At 42.1% G+C, this 16,288-nt stretch overlaps 1 protein-coding gene across 1 annotated transcript in view; it reads left to right on the top strand.

The window, feature by feature from the left end:
* Window positions 1-16,288, top strand: part of HMCN1 (hemicentin 1) — a 656,490-nt gene that overhangs the window by 375,727 nt on the left and 264,475 nt on the right. Inside the window, exon 65 of the mRNA XM_073592871.1 lies at window positions 1,508-1,632. Coding sequence (XP_073448972.1) covers window positions 1,508-1,632 — 125 coding nt within the window. The remainder of the gene's footprint in view (window positions 1-1,507; window positions 1,633-16,288) is intronic.

Raw genomic sequence — 16,288 nt, 5'->3', positions numbered from 1 at the left:
TTAAGATCTACATTCAATAATGAAATGGGGCGATAGCTGCCACATATTGATGGGTCCTTATCCTCCTTCGGAATAACGGTGATATGTGCTTTCAGGGTTTCTGGAGTAAATCCTGTCCCGTGTCCCATTGCATTGAATGTTTGTACCATCTGCTTACCCAACTGAGAGAAAAATGTCTGGTAGTATTTATGTGTAAAGCCATCCGGACCCGGAGCTTTTCCTGGTTTGGATGTCTTGATGGCCTCTTGCAATTCCTCTAAGGTAATAGCAACGTCCAACTCTTCTCGAATCTGTTCTGTCAATTGAGAAATACCTGAAGAGGAAATATATTCCTCCATGATATTTTGAGGTTGTGATCTGGTAGGCAAATTATATAAAGATTGGTAAAATCTACGAAAGGTCGAGACAATCTGGGAGGGAAGGTGTACTTTTCTACCTTCGGGGTCCACTAAGTGGGGGACATAGGATTGAGTCCTCTGTTCCTGTAAAGCTCTAGCCAGTGAATGGCCGCATTTCACTCTGAACTTAACCCAGGTGCCATACCCTCAATTCTCATGACCAACGCCTGCCCGTGTGATTTCATTAATCTAGTCCTCATAGGATACACACTGTCATAGTCTCCCTCCTCTCCATGGTGTCCACCCCCCCCCTCTTTTTCCTTCAGTCAAGTCACCTTAGAGTGCCCTAGTTCTACAGTTCGGGTACCCTGGGAATCTTGCTGATAGCTGATCTGGAGACTAAAAATACTTATTGGTGAAATATAACATTACCTTTTAGTTAAGCTTGCTCTCCTGATTCACCCTTCCCCTTCCCTCATCCCCCCCCCCTGAACTGTTCTGCAATTTGATACCACCTCCTATAATTGTATTATTGAAAGTTTATTCTGTTGTCGTCTGCATACGACCCAAGTAATTTTTGACAATCATACTGTTCAAAATGCATCTGTCTTCTTTGAAGTTTTATATTTTTCATGAAAAAAGCTAAATAAATATACAATTTAAAAAAAATAAATCTTAAGTTATCCACATAATTATCTGTTATAGGGTTCCAACACTAAAACACACCCTCCCTGTTTTATACAGCTAAATCACAGATTTACAGGTAATAGAAGGGTCCCAAAAACATGTCTACATGTGACATTGTAACAGAGATATACTGTACAAGTGAATAAAAAAATCTACTATTTTGCTTAACTATGTAGCCACTTAGAAACAGTAAGACTATGAAGGGTTATAATCATATATCTATATATCTAAAGTCCTAAATCACCATCAATCCACAGTCAAGCAGATATTTGCATGCAAACAAGAAATTGTTCATCATGTCACACTGCTCAAACAGGTGAGAAAAATCCCTAGGGTAAAGTTAGTTATAATTATTCTACTTTATAATACTGTATATCATGTGGAAATTCTTCAGCTGTCCAATATTATACTTGCCCAGTTGCACAAAGCAATAACATATATTTATTGAAATCTTTTTCATCATCTTGTTGACATTTTTAAAGGAGAATTGAAAATGGGGAGATACTATCCATTCTAAAAGTTCAAAGAGCTGATATGGGAAAATACACATGCGTAGCTATCAATTTAGCAGGCGAAGATGATCGAATTTTTCACCTAAATGTGTATGGTATGTATGCCAGCTTCTAAATATTTATTAGTCTATATAATTGTAATCTACATATGCACTGTTTTTATTATATAGGAGGAAAATACAAATTGTAGTACATAAATCAGCAGACATACAATTTTGGATCTGACCATGTTGTATAAAAGGTTACTCAGAATCACAATAATCTTGTTTTTGTAACTGTTTTATGCCTTCCCCATTGGGCTATGCAGCCTTTTGCATTAAGCATAACAGCCCCTGACATGCACAATATGCTTTTTAATATGAATTCAAGTTACATTATTAGAATGGTGTTTTGCAAATCCAATGTGATACATCTAAATGTACAGTATGCAGGTGCTGCAATATTTTATACGTTGAATAATGAGTAAAAAAAAGTTGTTAGTTTGGTCTGAACCTAAGTTTGGACTGCATAGCTGTTCAGACATTTGAAGTAAATCCCAAACTTTAGGTACATTCGCCAAAAATTTCTCCCCCAAACACACCATTAAACATTGCAAAGTAAACAGATACACCAAAAATGGGGGGTCTTGAACATTGTCTAAATCTCAGTTTCAAAATATATAGATGTATTGCAGTTATAATAAAATAAAAATAATAAAAATAATGTTTTCCTTTCTGTTGTGAAGCACTTGTATGACGATATAAACAGCCATTGATTTGCTGTATTTTTTGTACTTTTGTATTTGTTTCTTATTAAAAAAAGAGGGGGCGAGGAGGTGGACATCTAACACCAATTTGTGAGTTGCAGGTTTTCTGTAGCTGTTTAATTTTTTTTTTTTCTAAACTTAGTAAAGTTCATCTATAATGCCGCGTACACACGGTCGGATTTTCCGACAACAAATGTTCGATGGGAGCTTGTTGTCGTAAATTCCGACTGCGTGTAGGCTCCATCGGACATATTCCGTCGGAATTTCCGACAAACAAAATTTGAGATCTGGATCTCAAATTTTCCGACAACAAAATCTGTTCTCGTAAATTCCAATCGTGTGTACTCAATTCTGACGCACAAAGTTCCACGCATGCTCTGAATCAATTATGAGACAGTAGTGCTCGGCCTGGTAAAACTAGCGTTTGTAATGGAGATAGCACATTCGTCACGCTGCAAATTTTTTAATCTTTTAAATGCAGCGCATTCTCTTCTTCTTTAGAATGCTAGAATAATGAAGTTGTTTTGCTGCTGATATTCACACAGAGATCTGAAAAAATGATTTCTTTATTATTTCTCGTGATCTCATGAATAATTTTTTTTTTTCATCAGATCTCCATAATAATATTTAGAATTTTTGTTTATAGTGTTTTTTTTTTATAGTGATCTCCATAATTTTTTCTTTCGTTTTGTGTCAAGTTACCACAGCACCATTATTATCTTGTATTTTTTAACCTCAAAGAGGTTGGTGTTTCTTGTTAACCACTTGACGACCGCCTCACGCCGATGTACGTCGGCAAGGTGGCACGGACAGGCAGAATCACGTACATACACGTGATCTGCCTTCCGCGGGCGGGGGGTCCAATCGGACCCCCCCGGTGCCGGAGGCGGTCGCCATCTCTTCCCGGGCGATGAGAGGTGAGGGGGAGGCCATCCATTCGTGGCCACCCCCTCCCGATCGCTTCCGGCGAATGAAAATCCTTCCTGTGTCTCTGTAATGTAAACAGAGGCACAGGAAGTGATGTCATCCCTCCTCAAGCCGGTCTTTTTGATCCGGCACCGAGGAGAGAAGACATCCAAGTAAGTGCACCAACACTACACTGTCAGTAGAACATGCCAGGCACACTTTTCACCCCCCTTCACCCCCCGATCACCCCCCGATCACACCCCTGTACCCCCTGTCACACTGACAACAATAGCAGTTTTTTTTTTTGCATTGGTGTCAGTTTCTGACAGTTATAAGTGTTAGGGCAGTTAGGTTAGCCCCCTTTAGGTCTGGGGTACCCCCCTTTAGGTCCAGGGTACCCCCCTAACCCCCCCTAATAAAGGTTAACCCCTTGATCACCCCCCGTCACCAGTGTCGCTAAGCGATCGTTTTTCTGATCGCGGTATTAGTGACACAGGTGACGCTAGTTAGGGAGGTAAGTATATAGGTTCGCTGTCAGTGTTTTATAGCGACAGGGACCCCCATATACTACCTGCTAAAGGTTTTAACCCCCTGATTGCCCCCTAGTTAACCCTTTCACCAGCGATCACCGTATAATTGTTACGGGTGACGCTGGTTAGTTGGTTTGTTTATTATAGTTTATTATAGTTTTAGGGCACCCGCCGTTTATTACCTTATACAGGTTTAACCCCCTAATTGCCCGGCGGTGATATAAGTTAAGTTTTTAGGGTCAGATAAGGTCTGCATAGCCCCAGGCAGCGTCAGGTTAGTGCCAGTACCGCTAACACCCACGCACGCAGCATACACCTCCCTTAGTGCTATAGTATCTGAGCGGATCGATATCTGATCCGATCAGATCTATACTCCCCAGCAGTTTAGGGTTCCCATAAACACAGTGTTAGCGGGATCAGCCCAGATACCTGCTAGCACCTGCGTTTTGCCCCTCAGCCCAGCCCAGCCCAGTCCACCCAAGTGCAGTATCGATCGATCACTGACACTTACAAAACACTAAGCACACATAACTGCAGCTTTCGCAGAGTCAGGCCTGATCCCTGCGATCGCTAACAGTTTTTTGGTAGCGTTTTGATACAGTCGCTGACAGTCAGGAGCTTTTTTGCCTGTGAGTCTCACTAGTGTACCCCTAAATTTAGAGCCCAAAATGGCAAATCGAAGGTACACTAGTGAAGAGGCCTACACGTTTCTGAGCATGACAGATAGTGAAGAGGAAGTCACTCATCTGTCAGATTCAGGCTCAGAATACGATCCTGTAGAGGACAGCGGCTCCATGACAGATAGCTCTGACAACGGAGTTGTGGTCCCTGCTAAGGTCAGGCGTACCAGACCCCAATCTTCTTCTTCTGTCCTTGAAGTGCAAGAACCGCAGGGCTCTCATATGGAGCACAGAAGTACTAGTGCCGCTATTCCTTCTGGTGAACTGGCAAGCACCAGCGGCCTAGTACACCCTGGTCGTACATCCAGCACTGCAGTAACACTTGGTGACGTGGGGAGTCCCATAAGTGCAGTTCAAGCTGGCGAGGTGGCAATCACAAGTAGTGTCCCGCTGCCACCAAGAAGACAAAGACAGGCCCATCGTGCCCATAGTGCCCTTCCTGCTGCATTCGCCAATCCGAATTGGGAACCCACCACTTCTGCAGCACCCGTACTTCCCCCTTTCACTGGCCAACCCAGAATTCAGGTGGAAACAGTTGATTTTATGCCACTAGATTTTTATTCACTGTTTTTCACCAAAGATCTCTATAGATCTATTTTGGACCAAAGCAATTTATACGCTGGTCAACACATCGCCGCTAATCCCCAGTCCTCCCTTGCCAGAGATTGGAGACCAATTACGGTCTCCGAATTTAAGATCTTTCTGGGCCTTTCCCTCAAAATGGGCTTGAATAAAAAGAGTAAGTTGCGGTCATATTGGTCCACTGACCCAATTTACCATGCGCCCGTGTTCTCTGCTTCCATGGCCAGGGCACGATACGAGCAGATTTTGCGGTTCATGCACTTCAACGACAATGAACTCTGTCGTCCTTGTGGAGACCCTGGATACGATCGGCTCTACAAAATTCGGCCCCTCGTAAACCACTTCAACCAACGTTTTGCAGACTTGTTTACTCCCCATCAAGTTGTCTGCATTGATGAGTCCCTGATTAAATTTTCTGGCCGCTTGTTATTCAAACAGTACCTTCCCAGCAAGCGTGCCAGATACGAGGTCAAGATGTATAAGCTCTGTGACAGGGCCACAGGCTATACATGTAGTTTTATGGTTTACGAGGTCAAAGATAGTCACGTAGAGCCGACAAACTGCCCTGACTACATAGGAAGCGCTGGCAAGATAGTGTGGGACTTGGTGTCACCCTTATTCGGAAAGGGGTACTACTTGTACGTGGACAATTATTACACGAGCGTGCCACTTTTTAGTCACTTGTTTGATCAGCAGATTGGAGCATGTGGCACCGTGCGACCTAATCGCCGGGGCTTTCCTCAGCGGCTTGTAGATTCCCGTCTTAGGCTGGGGGAGAGAGCCTGCTTGAAGTGTAATAACTTGCTCGCTATGAAGTGGAGGGATAAGAAGAATGTTTTCGTTCTCACCTCCCTTCATGCAGACACGACGACCCAAATTACTACGGCGACTGGTGTTGTGGAGAAACCCCTCTGTGTCCACGAATATAACCAAAATATGGGAGGGGTGGACCTCAACGACCAGTTGTTGACACCGTACCTAGTTGCCCGTAAGGCCAGACGCTGGTACAAAAAAGCGTCTGTTTATTTATTTCAATTTGCTTTGCTGAACGCTCATGTGCTATACAGAGCTTCAGGATGGACTGGATCCTTCCTTAAATTCCAGGAAGAGATCGTCAGAGCCCTTCTGTATCCAGACAGTGCTCCACCTCACCATCCCCAACCAAATGCAGTAGGCCGGCTGCATGAGAGGCATTTTCCTTATGCCCTCCCGAGTACCCCTACCCAACGAGCCCCCCAAAAAAGATGTCGTGTCTGTAGCAAGCGCGGATTTAGGCGTGACACCCGGTGTTATTGTCCCTCCTGTCCTGGCAATCCTGGTCTTTGCATGGGTGAATGTTTTGAACGCTACCATACACTAGTTGAGTATTAGCATAGGGTACAGCACTGCACAGACTAGGACACACTTTCACAGGGTCTCCCAAGATGCCATCGCATTTTGAGAGACCCAAACCTGGTACCAGTTACAAAAGTTAAAGTTACTAAAAAAAGTGTATAAAAAAAATAAATAAATAAAAAAAATAAAAACACAAAAAAAATATAAAATAAAAAAACCAAAAATAGTTGTTGTTGTTTATTGTTCTCTCTCTCTCTATTCTCTCTCTCTCTATTGTTCTGCTCTTTTTTACTGTATTCTATTCTGCAATGTTTTATTGTTATTATGTTTTACCATGTTTGCTTTTCAGATATGCAATTTTTTTATACTTTACTGTTTACTGTGTTTTGTTGGTAACCATTTTATTAGTAATTTTAGCAGTAGACCTCCTCTGTAAATCTAAAGTGGTAACCTGTAAAGGCTTTTAAATGCTTTTAAAAATGTATTTAGTTTGTCGCCACTGCACGTTTGTGCGCAATTTTAAAGCATGTCATGTTTGGTATCCATGTACTCGGCCTAAGATCATCTTTTTTATTTCGTCAAACATTTGGGCAATATAGTGTGTTTTAGTGCATTAAAATTTAAAAAAGTGTGTTTTTTCCCCAAAAAATGCATTTGAAAAATTACTGTGTGAAAAAAAAAATGAAACACCCACCATTTTAATCTGTATGGCATTTGCTTTAAAAAAATATATAATATTTGGAGGTTCAAAGTAATTTTCTTGCAAAAAAAAAATATTTTTTCATGTAAACAAAAAGTGTCAGAAAGGGCTTTGTCTTCAAGTGGTTAGAAGAGTGGGTGATGTGTGACATAAGCTTCTAAATGTTGTGCATAAAATGCCAGGACAGTTCAAACCCCCCCCAAATGACCCCATTTTGGAAAGTAGACACCCCAAGCTATTTGCTGAGAGGCATGTCGAGTCCATGGAATATTTTATATTGTGACACAAGTTGCGGGAAAAAGACACATTTTTTTTTTTTTTTATGCACAAAGTTGTCACTAAATGATATATTGCTCAAACATGCCATGGGAATATGTGAAATTACACCCCAAAATACATTCTGTTGCTTCTCCTGAGTACAGGGATACCACATGTGTGGGACTTTTTGGGAGCCTAGCCGCGTACGGGACCCCGAAAACCAAGCACCGCCTTCAGGCTTTCTAAGGGCGTAAATTTTTGATTTCACTCTTCACTGCCTATCACAGTTTCGGAGGCCATGGAATGCCCAGATGGCATACCCCCCCAAATGACCCCATTTTGGAAAATAGACACCCCAAGCTATTTGCTGAGAGGTATAGTGAGTATTTTGCAGACCTCACTTTTTGTCACAAACTTTTGAAAATTGAAAAAAGGAAAAAAAAATACATTTTTCTTGTCTTTCTTCATTTTCAAAAACAAATGAGAGCTTCAAAATACTCACCATGCCTCTCAGCAAATAGGTTGGGGTGTCTACTTTCCAAAATGGGGTCATTTTGGGGAGTTTTGTGCTATCTTGGCATTTTATGGCCTTCGAAACTGTGATAGGTAGTGAGGAGTGAAATAAAAAATGTACGCCCTTAGAAATCCTGAAGGCGGTGATTGGATTTCGGGGCCCCGTATGAAGCTAGGCTCCCAAAAAGTCCCACACATGTGGTATCTCCATACTCAGGAGAAGCAGCAGAATATATTTTGGGGTGTAATTCCACATATGCCCATGGCATGTTTGAGCAATATATCATTTAGTGACAACTTTGTGCAAAAAAAAAAACAATTGTCACTTTCCTGCAACTTGTGTCAAAATATAAAACATTCCATGGACTCAACATGCCTCTCAGCAAATAGCTTGGGGTGTCTACTTTCCAAAATGGGGTCATTTGGGGGGGTTTTGTGCCATCTGGGCATTTTATGGCCTTCAAAACTGTGATAGGTAGTGAGGAGTGAAATCACAACTTTACGCCCTTAGAAATCCTGAAGGCGGTGCTTGGTTTTCGGGGCCCCGTATGCGGCTAGGCTCCCAAAAAGTCCCACACATGTGGTATCCCCATACTCAGGAGAAGCAGCTAAATGTATTTTGGGGTGCAATTCCACATATGCCCATGGCCTGTGTGAGAAATATATCATTTAGTGACAACTTTGTGCAAAAAAAAAAAAATTTGTCACTTTCCCGCAACTTGTGTCAAAAAATAAAATATTCCATGGACTCAACATGCCTCTCAGCAAATAGCGTGGGATGTCTACTTTCCAAAATGGGGTCATTTGGGGGGGGGTTTGTGCCATCTGGGCAATTTATGGCCTTCAAAACAGTGATAGGTAGTGAGGAGTGAAATCAAAAATGTATGCCCTTAGAAATCCTGAAGGTGGTGCTTGGTTTTCGGGCCCTGTACGCGGCTAGGCTCCCAAAAAGTCCTAAACATGTGGTATCCCTGTACTCAGGAGAAGCAGCAGAATGTATTTTTGGGTGTAATTCCACATATGCCCATGGCATGTTTGAGCAATATATCATTTAGTGACAACTTTGTGCAAAAAAAAAAAAAAAAAATGTGTTACTTTCCTGCAACTTGTGTCAAAATATAAAATATTCCATGGACTCAACATGCCTCTCAGCAAATAGCTTGGGGTGTCTACTTTCCAAAATGGGGTCATTTGGGGGGGGTTTGTGCCATCTGGGCATTTTATGGCCTTCAAAACTGTGATAGGTAGCGAGGAGTGAAATCAAAAATTTATGCCCTTAGAAATCCTGAAGTCAGTGATTGGTTTTCGGGGCCCCGTACGCGGCTAGGCTCCCAAAAAGTCCCACACATGTGGTATCCCCGTACTCAGGAGAAGCAGCTGAATGTATTTTGGGGTGCAATTCCACATAGGCCCATGGCCTGTGTGAGCAATATATAATTTAGTGACAACTTTTTGTAAATATTTTTTTTTTTTTTTTTGTGTCATTATTCAATCACTTGGGACAAAAAAAATAAATATTCAATGGGTTCAACATGCCTCTCAGCAATTTCCTTGGGGTGTCTACTTTCCAAAATGGGGTCATTTGGGGGGGTTTGTACTGCCCTGCCATTTTAGCACCTCAAGAAATGACATAGGCAGTCATAAACTAAAAGCTGTGTAAATTCCAGAAAATGTACCCTAGTTTGTAGACGCTATAACTTTTGCGCAAACCAATAAATATACGCTTATTGACATTTTTTTTACCAAAGACATGTGGCCGAATACATTTTGGCCTAAATGTATGACTAAAATTGAGTTTATTGGATTTTTTTTATAACAAACAGTAGAAAATATCATTTCTTTTCAAAATTTTTGGTCTTTTTCCGTTTATAGCGCAAAAAATAAAAACGGCAGAGGTGATCAAATACCATCAAAAGAAAGCTCTATTTGTGGGAAGAAAAGGACGCAAATTTCGTTTGGGTACATCATTGCATGACCGCGCAATTAGCAGTTAAAGCGATGCAGTGCCAAATTGGAAAAAGTCCTCTGGTCCTTAGGCAGCATAATGGTTCGGGGCTGAAGTAGTTAATTTGAGATTGTATTTTTGAAATGTACCTGCCTACTAACAAACAAACTGTCCTTTTTGAAGTAAAACACATAGGCAAGTATTTGTGAAAAAGAAATTTATTATGGGTCATAGCAAAATGAAGAGGAAGGCAATCCTGGAGAAACTGGTGCAATTTGCGAAGCCTTTGTACCCCAGGGCAGACATCAATTATTTTACAGTAAAAATTGGTGGCCTGAGGAGTCCTTATAATAGTGAGCACAATCCGGTCCAGGATTACAAGAGATCAGGAACAGCAGCAGATGACATATCTGTCCCTAGGCTGTGGTCTTACAGCAGCCTGCATCTTTTGTCAGACCAGACTGAACCCAGGTCATCACTTTCTTTTCTTCCTTCCACACTTCCTTCCATGCTTGTTTCCAGGCTGTGGCTCTAATGTTGTAGTTGTGGCAGGAGGTGGAGGAGGAGGAGGACCATGGTTGAACTCACAAACGTGGATTTGGGTTGTGAGTTCGCTCCTCAACCCCTTTATCTAGGGCTTGTAACATAACTTCCTCACATAAGAGGCATTGGCCCTCCACCATTTCCTGCATTTTGCAGGCTGCCATGTAGGCATAGTTGTCTTGATTATTGGAGGGGGTTCTGAGGGCCGCAGTAGCCTTCCGAAATAAGGCCAAGTGCTGCCTCCTCCAGGTTACTCCTCTTCCTGGGACTTTTTTTTGGAAGGGACCTGGGATTCAGGCAGGCTACTGGGCCCGGCCACCTCCTGGCTGCCACTTACCCCCGCCACCTCCTGGCTGCCACTTTCCACAGCCTGGCTGAGGCTTTCCTGTGTATGAAAAAGGGGCATAGTTTTATTTTTTGGTTCATCAATCACACACAATTTTCAGCTCATGACTGTTGCAAATTGAATGTTAATAAATAGAAAAGACTATCATTCTGACCCCAGCATTTTTTATTCTTGTCCCAATCATTTGTGGCCACTACTCTCTCTTGATATGTAAAACACTTTGTAAAATAAGAAATTACTAATCAATAATAACATCTAGTTAACATCATTAATGATTTGACTAGAAATATGTTGAACAATGCTATACTTGGCTCAATCTGGGCTCCTCCACTTCTTTCTGGCTGGAAGGCCCAGGTTGGATGTTGGAAGCCTCAGCTGAGGTGGAAGGAAGCCTTGAAGGAAGACTGGAGAGTGCTGGCCTGGGTTCAGTCTGGCCTGCCAGAAAATGCAGTCTGTCATAGTACCACAGCCTGGGTACATAACAGTCATCTGCTGCAGCTCCTGATTTCTGGGAATCCTGGACTTTCCTGCACTCCCTATTATAAGTGCTCCTCATGCCACCAATTAGGGCCTTCAAATAGGGGATGTCTGCCGTGGGGATCACCGGCTTCACAAATTCCAGCAATTGATCCAGCACTGCCTTGTTCTTTGTTTTATTGTTTTAAAAGGGGTGGTTTACCTGCCACAGGCAGGGCAGCTCCCTGTACATATCAATGAATATGGGGATAAAGTCCTCATCATTGAATAGATCCATTTTCTCTGCAAGACACAACACAAGACAAACCCTAATGTCAGGCTAAACTCTCCTAATCTTGTCCCAATATAGGCCTCAATCTAGAAGCAGTGTAGGCCACTGATGCACCAAGTTAAAATTGTACCTTCGTTAGAACGATCTGCGCTTCTGCTACTCCTTCCTCTGCTCACAGATCATACGTATGACACACGCGTGTTATGCTTTATATACACTGTGCATGCGTGAAACTCTGCCCGCCCTAGACGTTCTTTCTAGTCTATTCCCCGCCCCTTGTCTTTTTCGGCGCAGTGGGAAAGCACATGGCGGAGAAAGAGCAACGGCGAAAACCCAGAGCCACGAACATCCCGATCCCGGAGGAGATTTATGGCCTCAAATATGTCCTTTATAGAGATGGTGGAGATATCTGGACATCTTGAAGAGGGCCGACTATGATGCATAGACCTTACCCAAAGCCAAATGTGAGAAAGGCCAAGATCATGACTAAAGTTGTGAAAAGTCTGTACAGGAATCTTGGGGTACGACGATCCAAGGATCAATTGAACGCTGGTCAGACCTGAAATTGAGGGAGCACAATCAGTACAGAAAGATCAAGAGAGTTCTTCAAAAAAGTAAGTAGTTGTTGTGTGTTCCTATTATTATTATTATTACTTGCATGCTGCTCCATGTGCTTTTCTTTACTGTTGTACAGTTTAAAATGGCAATTTTCAGGTTCGTGGGTACAGTAATCGTTCGTAGTAAACATCATTTGTTCTCCCACTAATATGATATTTTTGGCAGATCCAGGTTAACTACATTTGTTCAGGCCTATTTGTATTAAAAGAAGTTTAGTACATTGTTGTCTAGATGGGTTTGTAACTAGAATGAAATGCAAACTTGATTCAGTGTAAGGAGAGGACACTCAGCAGCTGTTTACACAACTGGACGTAGGAGCACTAGTGTGGGACACCAGAACAAACTTTTTAGGGTGTCCCACACAGGTGCTCCAGTGGATATTAGGGGTGTCTCCATGTGTGGAAATTGTACAAAAAAGGTAAGTATTCCAGCTTTAAAAAGGAAAAAAAAAGATGTCTTCAGCTTGGAACTCTGCACAAAAAGACAATTGTACGACACTTCCAAGGAATGTTTCAGATTCCTATTTCTGCCCTCAAATATCTGTGTGCTAAGTATACCTTTTTTTAATACACATAGGGGAGAAAAGACTCAAGACATCAGAGGACACCAGGCACCCCAACCTCTTAAAGAAGGGAAAATACCAACACCACAACCAGAGGATGTGGAGGAAGGAGAGGTTTATGAAGTGGGTGAAATAGTGACCATAACAGGTGAGTGTCTGAGACTACAGCTTCAGGTAATAGATGTATGCCTGTATATTTATAATACATGGTGTGTTTTTTTATTTTAGGTGATGTGGATGTTATGGAAAAAGAAACTCATTTCACAAGTGCAAGTGCACACGTCCTCATCGGGGAGATCATGGTGTGCAATCGGGATTTACAGAAGATCAAGGAAGACATCAATGATGTTGAAAAAAGACTCAAAAACATCATTGATGTTTTAGGCAGAATCTAAAACACACCTAAATTCTTCCATTTGTTGATATATTTAACATTTTTTAATCTTTTTGGAAGTATATCGAAAGCCAAATTTTGAATATGCACACAGTGTGTCAACATGTGCTATCTGCCATCATGTTATATCAATATACATCTTTTATGGGTGTAACCCCTTCCTCACAACTCAAGTAGCTGAGAGAAAGGGGTTGAACTCTGTCTCGGCGATGACTCCACCATCCGACATCTGGCCATTCTTCCTCACGTCCACATAGAGAAACTCATATGTCACCGACACCACCGCCAACATCACAATACTATTAAACCCCTTATAGTTGTAATAGTATGGCCCCGAGTTGGGGTGTGGGACTATTTGGACGTGTTTCCTATCAATTGCCCCTCCGCAGTTGGGAAAGTCCCACCGATGGGCAAATTGGGAAGCCACAGTCTGCCATTCCTGTGGCGTTAAAGGAAACTGTGGAGTCAAACAAGAAAAAAGAAATTTTTAATTTTGCACATAAACATTGCAAGCAGATTAGACACAAACATTCTTGGCCAACATCAGTATAACATGTATTTTAAGGAGTATTTAAAGACAAAAATATAAGGTACACTTATCAGATTCCTCACCCTCTCTGATGGCCCATTGTAAACAATTGAGGGGGGGGATGTTTTGGACAGGTAGCCCTCTCCACTTTATTAAGAGCTGAATGCATAAATAATGTATTTTACTTTGGCCAGACCCTCCTTACTTCTTACACTATTGGAAGCCCACTGGACAGGTAAGAAGTGTCATAATACAAAAATATGAATACACACTGTACAAATTGAAGCATTTTTTTACATTCTGCAATTAACTATTAAAATAATAGGAGAACAAAACTTTAAACAGTACCATTTGAAAGTATTCTGGCAGGCCCTTTCACTACATGCTTTGGGGAATTCATACAGAAATCTGACCACAAAAGAGGTAGGTATACTGTGTATGGGTTTGATAAAGTCAGCAGATAAAGGATTGGTATCGGTTGACCTAGCGGTTGGGGGGAGGGAGGGTTTCAAATGATTTTGGGACCCCAAAAAAAAGCCTCTGGCACTCTGCATGATTTTAAGGACGCAGATAACATTTGGACACATTTTAGGGGGTGTTAGGGTAAAGCACTATTATGGAGCTGACCAAATACATTGTTAAGTGACTAGGCTAGGTGTGTATGGGCCCAGGATAGCATGCCGGGGAGGTTAGTGAAGGCAAATATGCATGAAGGACAAAAAAGGAAGTTTAAAAACTTCAAGCATGCATGAGGACAAAAGGGACATTCACAGCATATTACAATCATGGTAATTAGGGAATGATGAAAGAAATACAATACATTAGCAAACATTAAACACATAGAATGTGATGTTAAAGGAGAAAACTTACCCTAATATATTCCTTCTGCAGGACCTGAATGATGGCAGAACAGGTCTCTGGAATAATGATCCCCAGAGCCTGGGGGGAGATGTACCGCAACGTGGCAACTAGCCTCTGCTCGGGAGTGATGGCCTGCCGCATGCAAGTGTCCTGCTTTGTAATATAAGGGGACAGCAAAGCCAACAAATGGTGAAAAAAGGGGTCCGTCATCCGGAGATAATTCCTGAAACCGTCAGGATTATTCTTGTGGATCTCCCGCAACAAAGGCATATGAGAGAATTGGTCACGCTGGAGTAACCAATTCTTGGTCCATGAACTCCTCCCTGCCCTGATCATGGACTGGGCTTGGGTCAAAGTAAGAACCCCAACACCAAGCCCCTGTATCTATGACGAGTACGTACCCGCAACATGGCTTCAAAACAGTCGGCTGGTCAGAACAAACTAACAGAATGCACTGAAAATCAGAAAGGCCTGAGAAGAGCGAGCTGAAAATCAGAAACGAGGGGAGAAGAACGCACTGAAAATCAAATACGTACTATAATAATACGCACTGAAAAACAAATGTGAACTCACTACACGCACTGAAAATCAGATATGAACCCACAAGCACAAACTGAAGAGCAGTAACGATCTGAAAAGCATGAGGCTGAAAAGCGCGAATCGACTCTCACCAAACTTCTACTAACACGAGATTAGCAGAAGGAGCCCAAAGGGTGGCGCATTGGTTATTGAACTTCCCTTTTCTAGTGCCATCGTACGTGTTGTATGTCACTGCGTTCTTGATGTTCGGAATTTCCGATAAGATTTGTGTGACCATGTGTATGCAAGACAAGTTTGAGCCAACATCCGTCGGAAAAAAAACATGGATTTTGTTGTTGGAATGTGCGATCGTGTGTACGCGGTATAACTCTCTATTAAGACTAGAACGTTTTCCAACGTAGTTTTACTGCAGTACATGGGATGTCCACTTGTCATGTGAAGAGTAAAGAGACAATAATCTTATCAGACCTATGCCTGCTCTGAAAGCTAGCAGCTTACTGGGGGCATAGATTTGAGGGATCTATCTAAAGTTCTAAACTAACTAGCCCCAACATACAGACAAGGGAGGTGATTTATACCATTAAGTAAGTAACAAGTTGTAGTAACACTGAATTGACATAAGATGTAAGCATCAAAACATTAATACATGTATAATGAAATTCAATACAACAGTAATGGATATGTGATAAGTGCCCCAGAACACACAAGCCAAATCGTTGGTCAGGGTGCAATAGAGGTGGAGCGCGTGTGTTTTTCTTTCTTTGGCAGTAGCCATGCTATGGCTAGCCAAGCCTTCACTATTCTTCTGCTTTGTCTTCCAGGTGCAAAGTAACTTGAAGTCATTGCTAAAGCACCCTTCTCTGCCTCCTCATCCACAGCTACTTTTTCTATTGCCACACCAATTGGCACAGAAGAGTCAGATGAGTTATTTGAGCACAGTATCAGCCACTTGCTGTAAAAGGTTGTGCAGCAATTAATTGCATCTGAGGTTGTGGAGGTGAGCAATGGAAGTATAGAAGCAGTTGACAACAGGCACGGAGAACTAATTGGCACATGTGTTTCTGCAGCTGTAACCTACTGTAACCTACTGCCAAGTTTGCTCAAGTAATGATGAGGGGGTGGGGTGAAGATGAGGTCTCCAACTATTCATGGGGCCCAGGTATAATTGATGAGGAAAGTGAGGGAGAGGCACAACATCAGGTAGGCAGAAGGTCATCCAGGTGCAGCTCACAGAGTGGAGGAAGCAGCCATCCTATTACACTGGATGGCAAGGCTCCATGGGTGCAGGTAATAACAATGCCTAGGTGCAGTCTCTGAGTAAAGTGTGTCAAGCATGGCATTACCATCAGTCATTTTGGTACCATTTGTTTGAAGAGACACATGACTTCTCTTTTGGAGCAACACCTGATGCTATCT

This window comes from Aquarana catesbeiana, linkage group LG07 (assembly GCF_042186555.1).
Source record: "Aquarana catesbeiana isolate 2022-GZ linkage group LG07, ASM4218655v1, whole genome shotgun sequence".
NCBI lineage: Eukaryota > Metazoa > Chordata > Amphibia > Anura > Ranidae > Aquarana > Aquarana catesbeiana.
The sequence above is the reverse complement of the archived record's forward strand: the minus strand, read 5'-3'. Positions and strand labels throughout refer to the sequence as shown.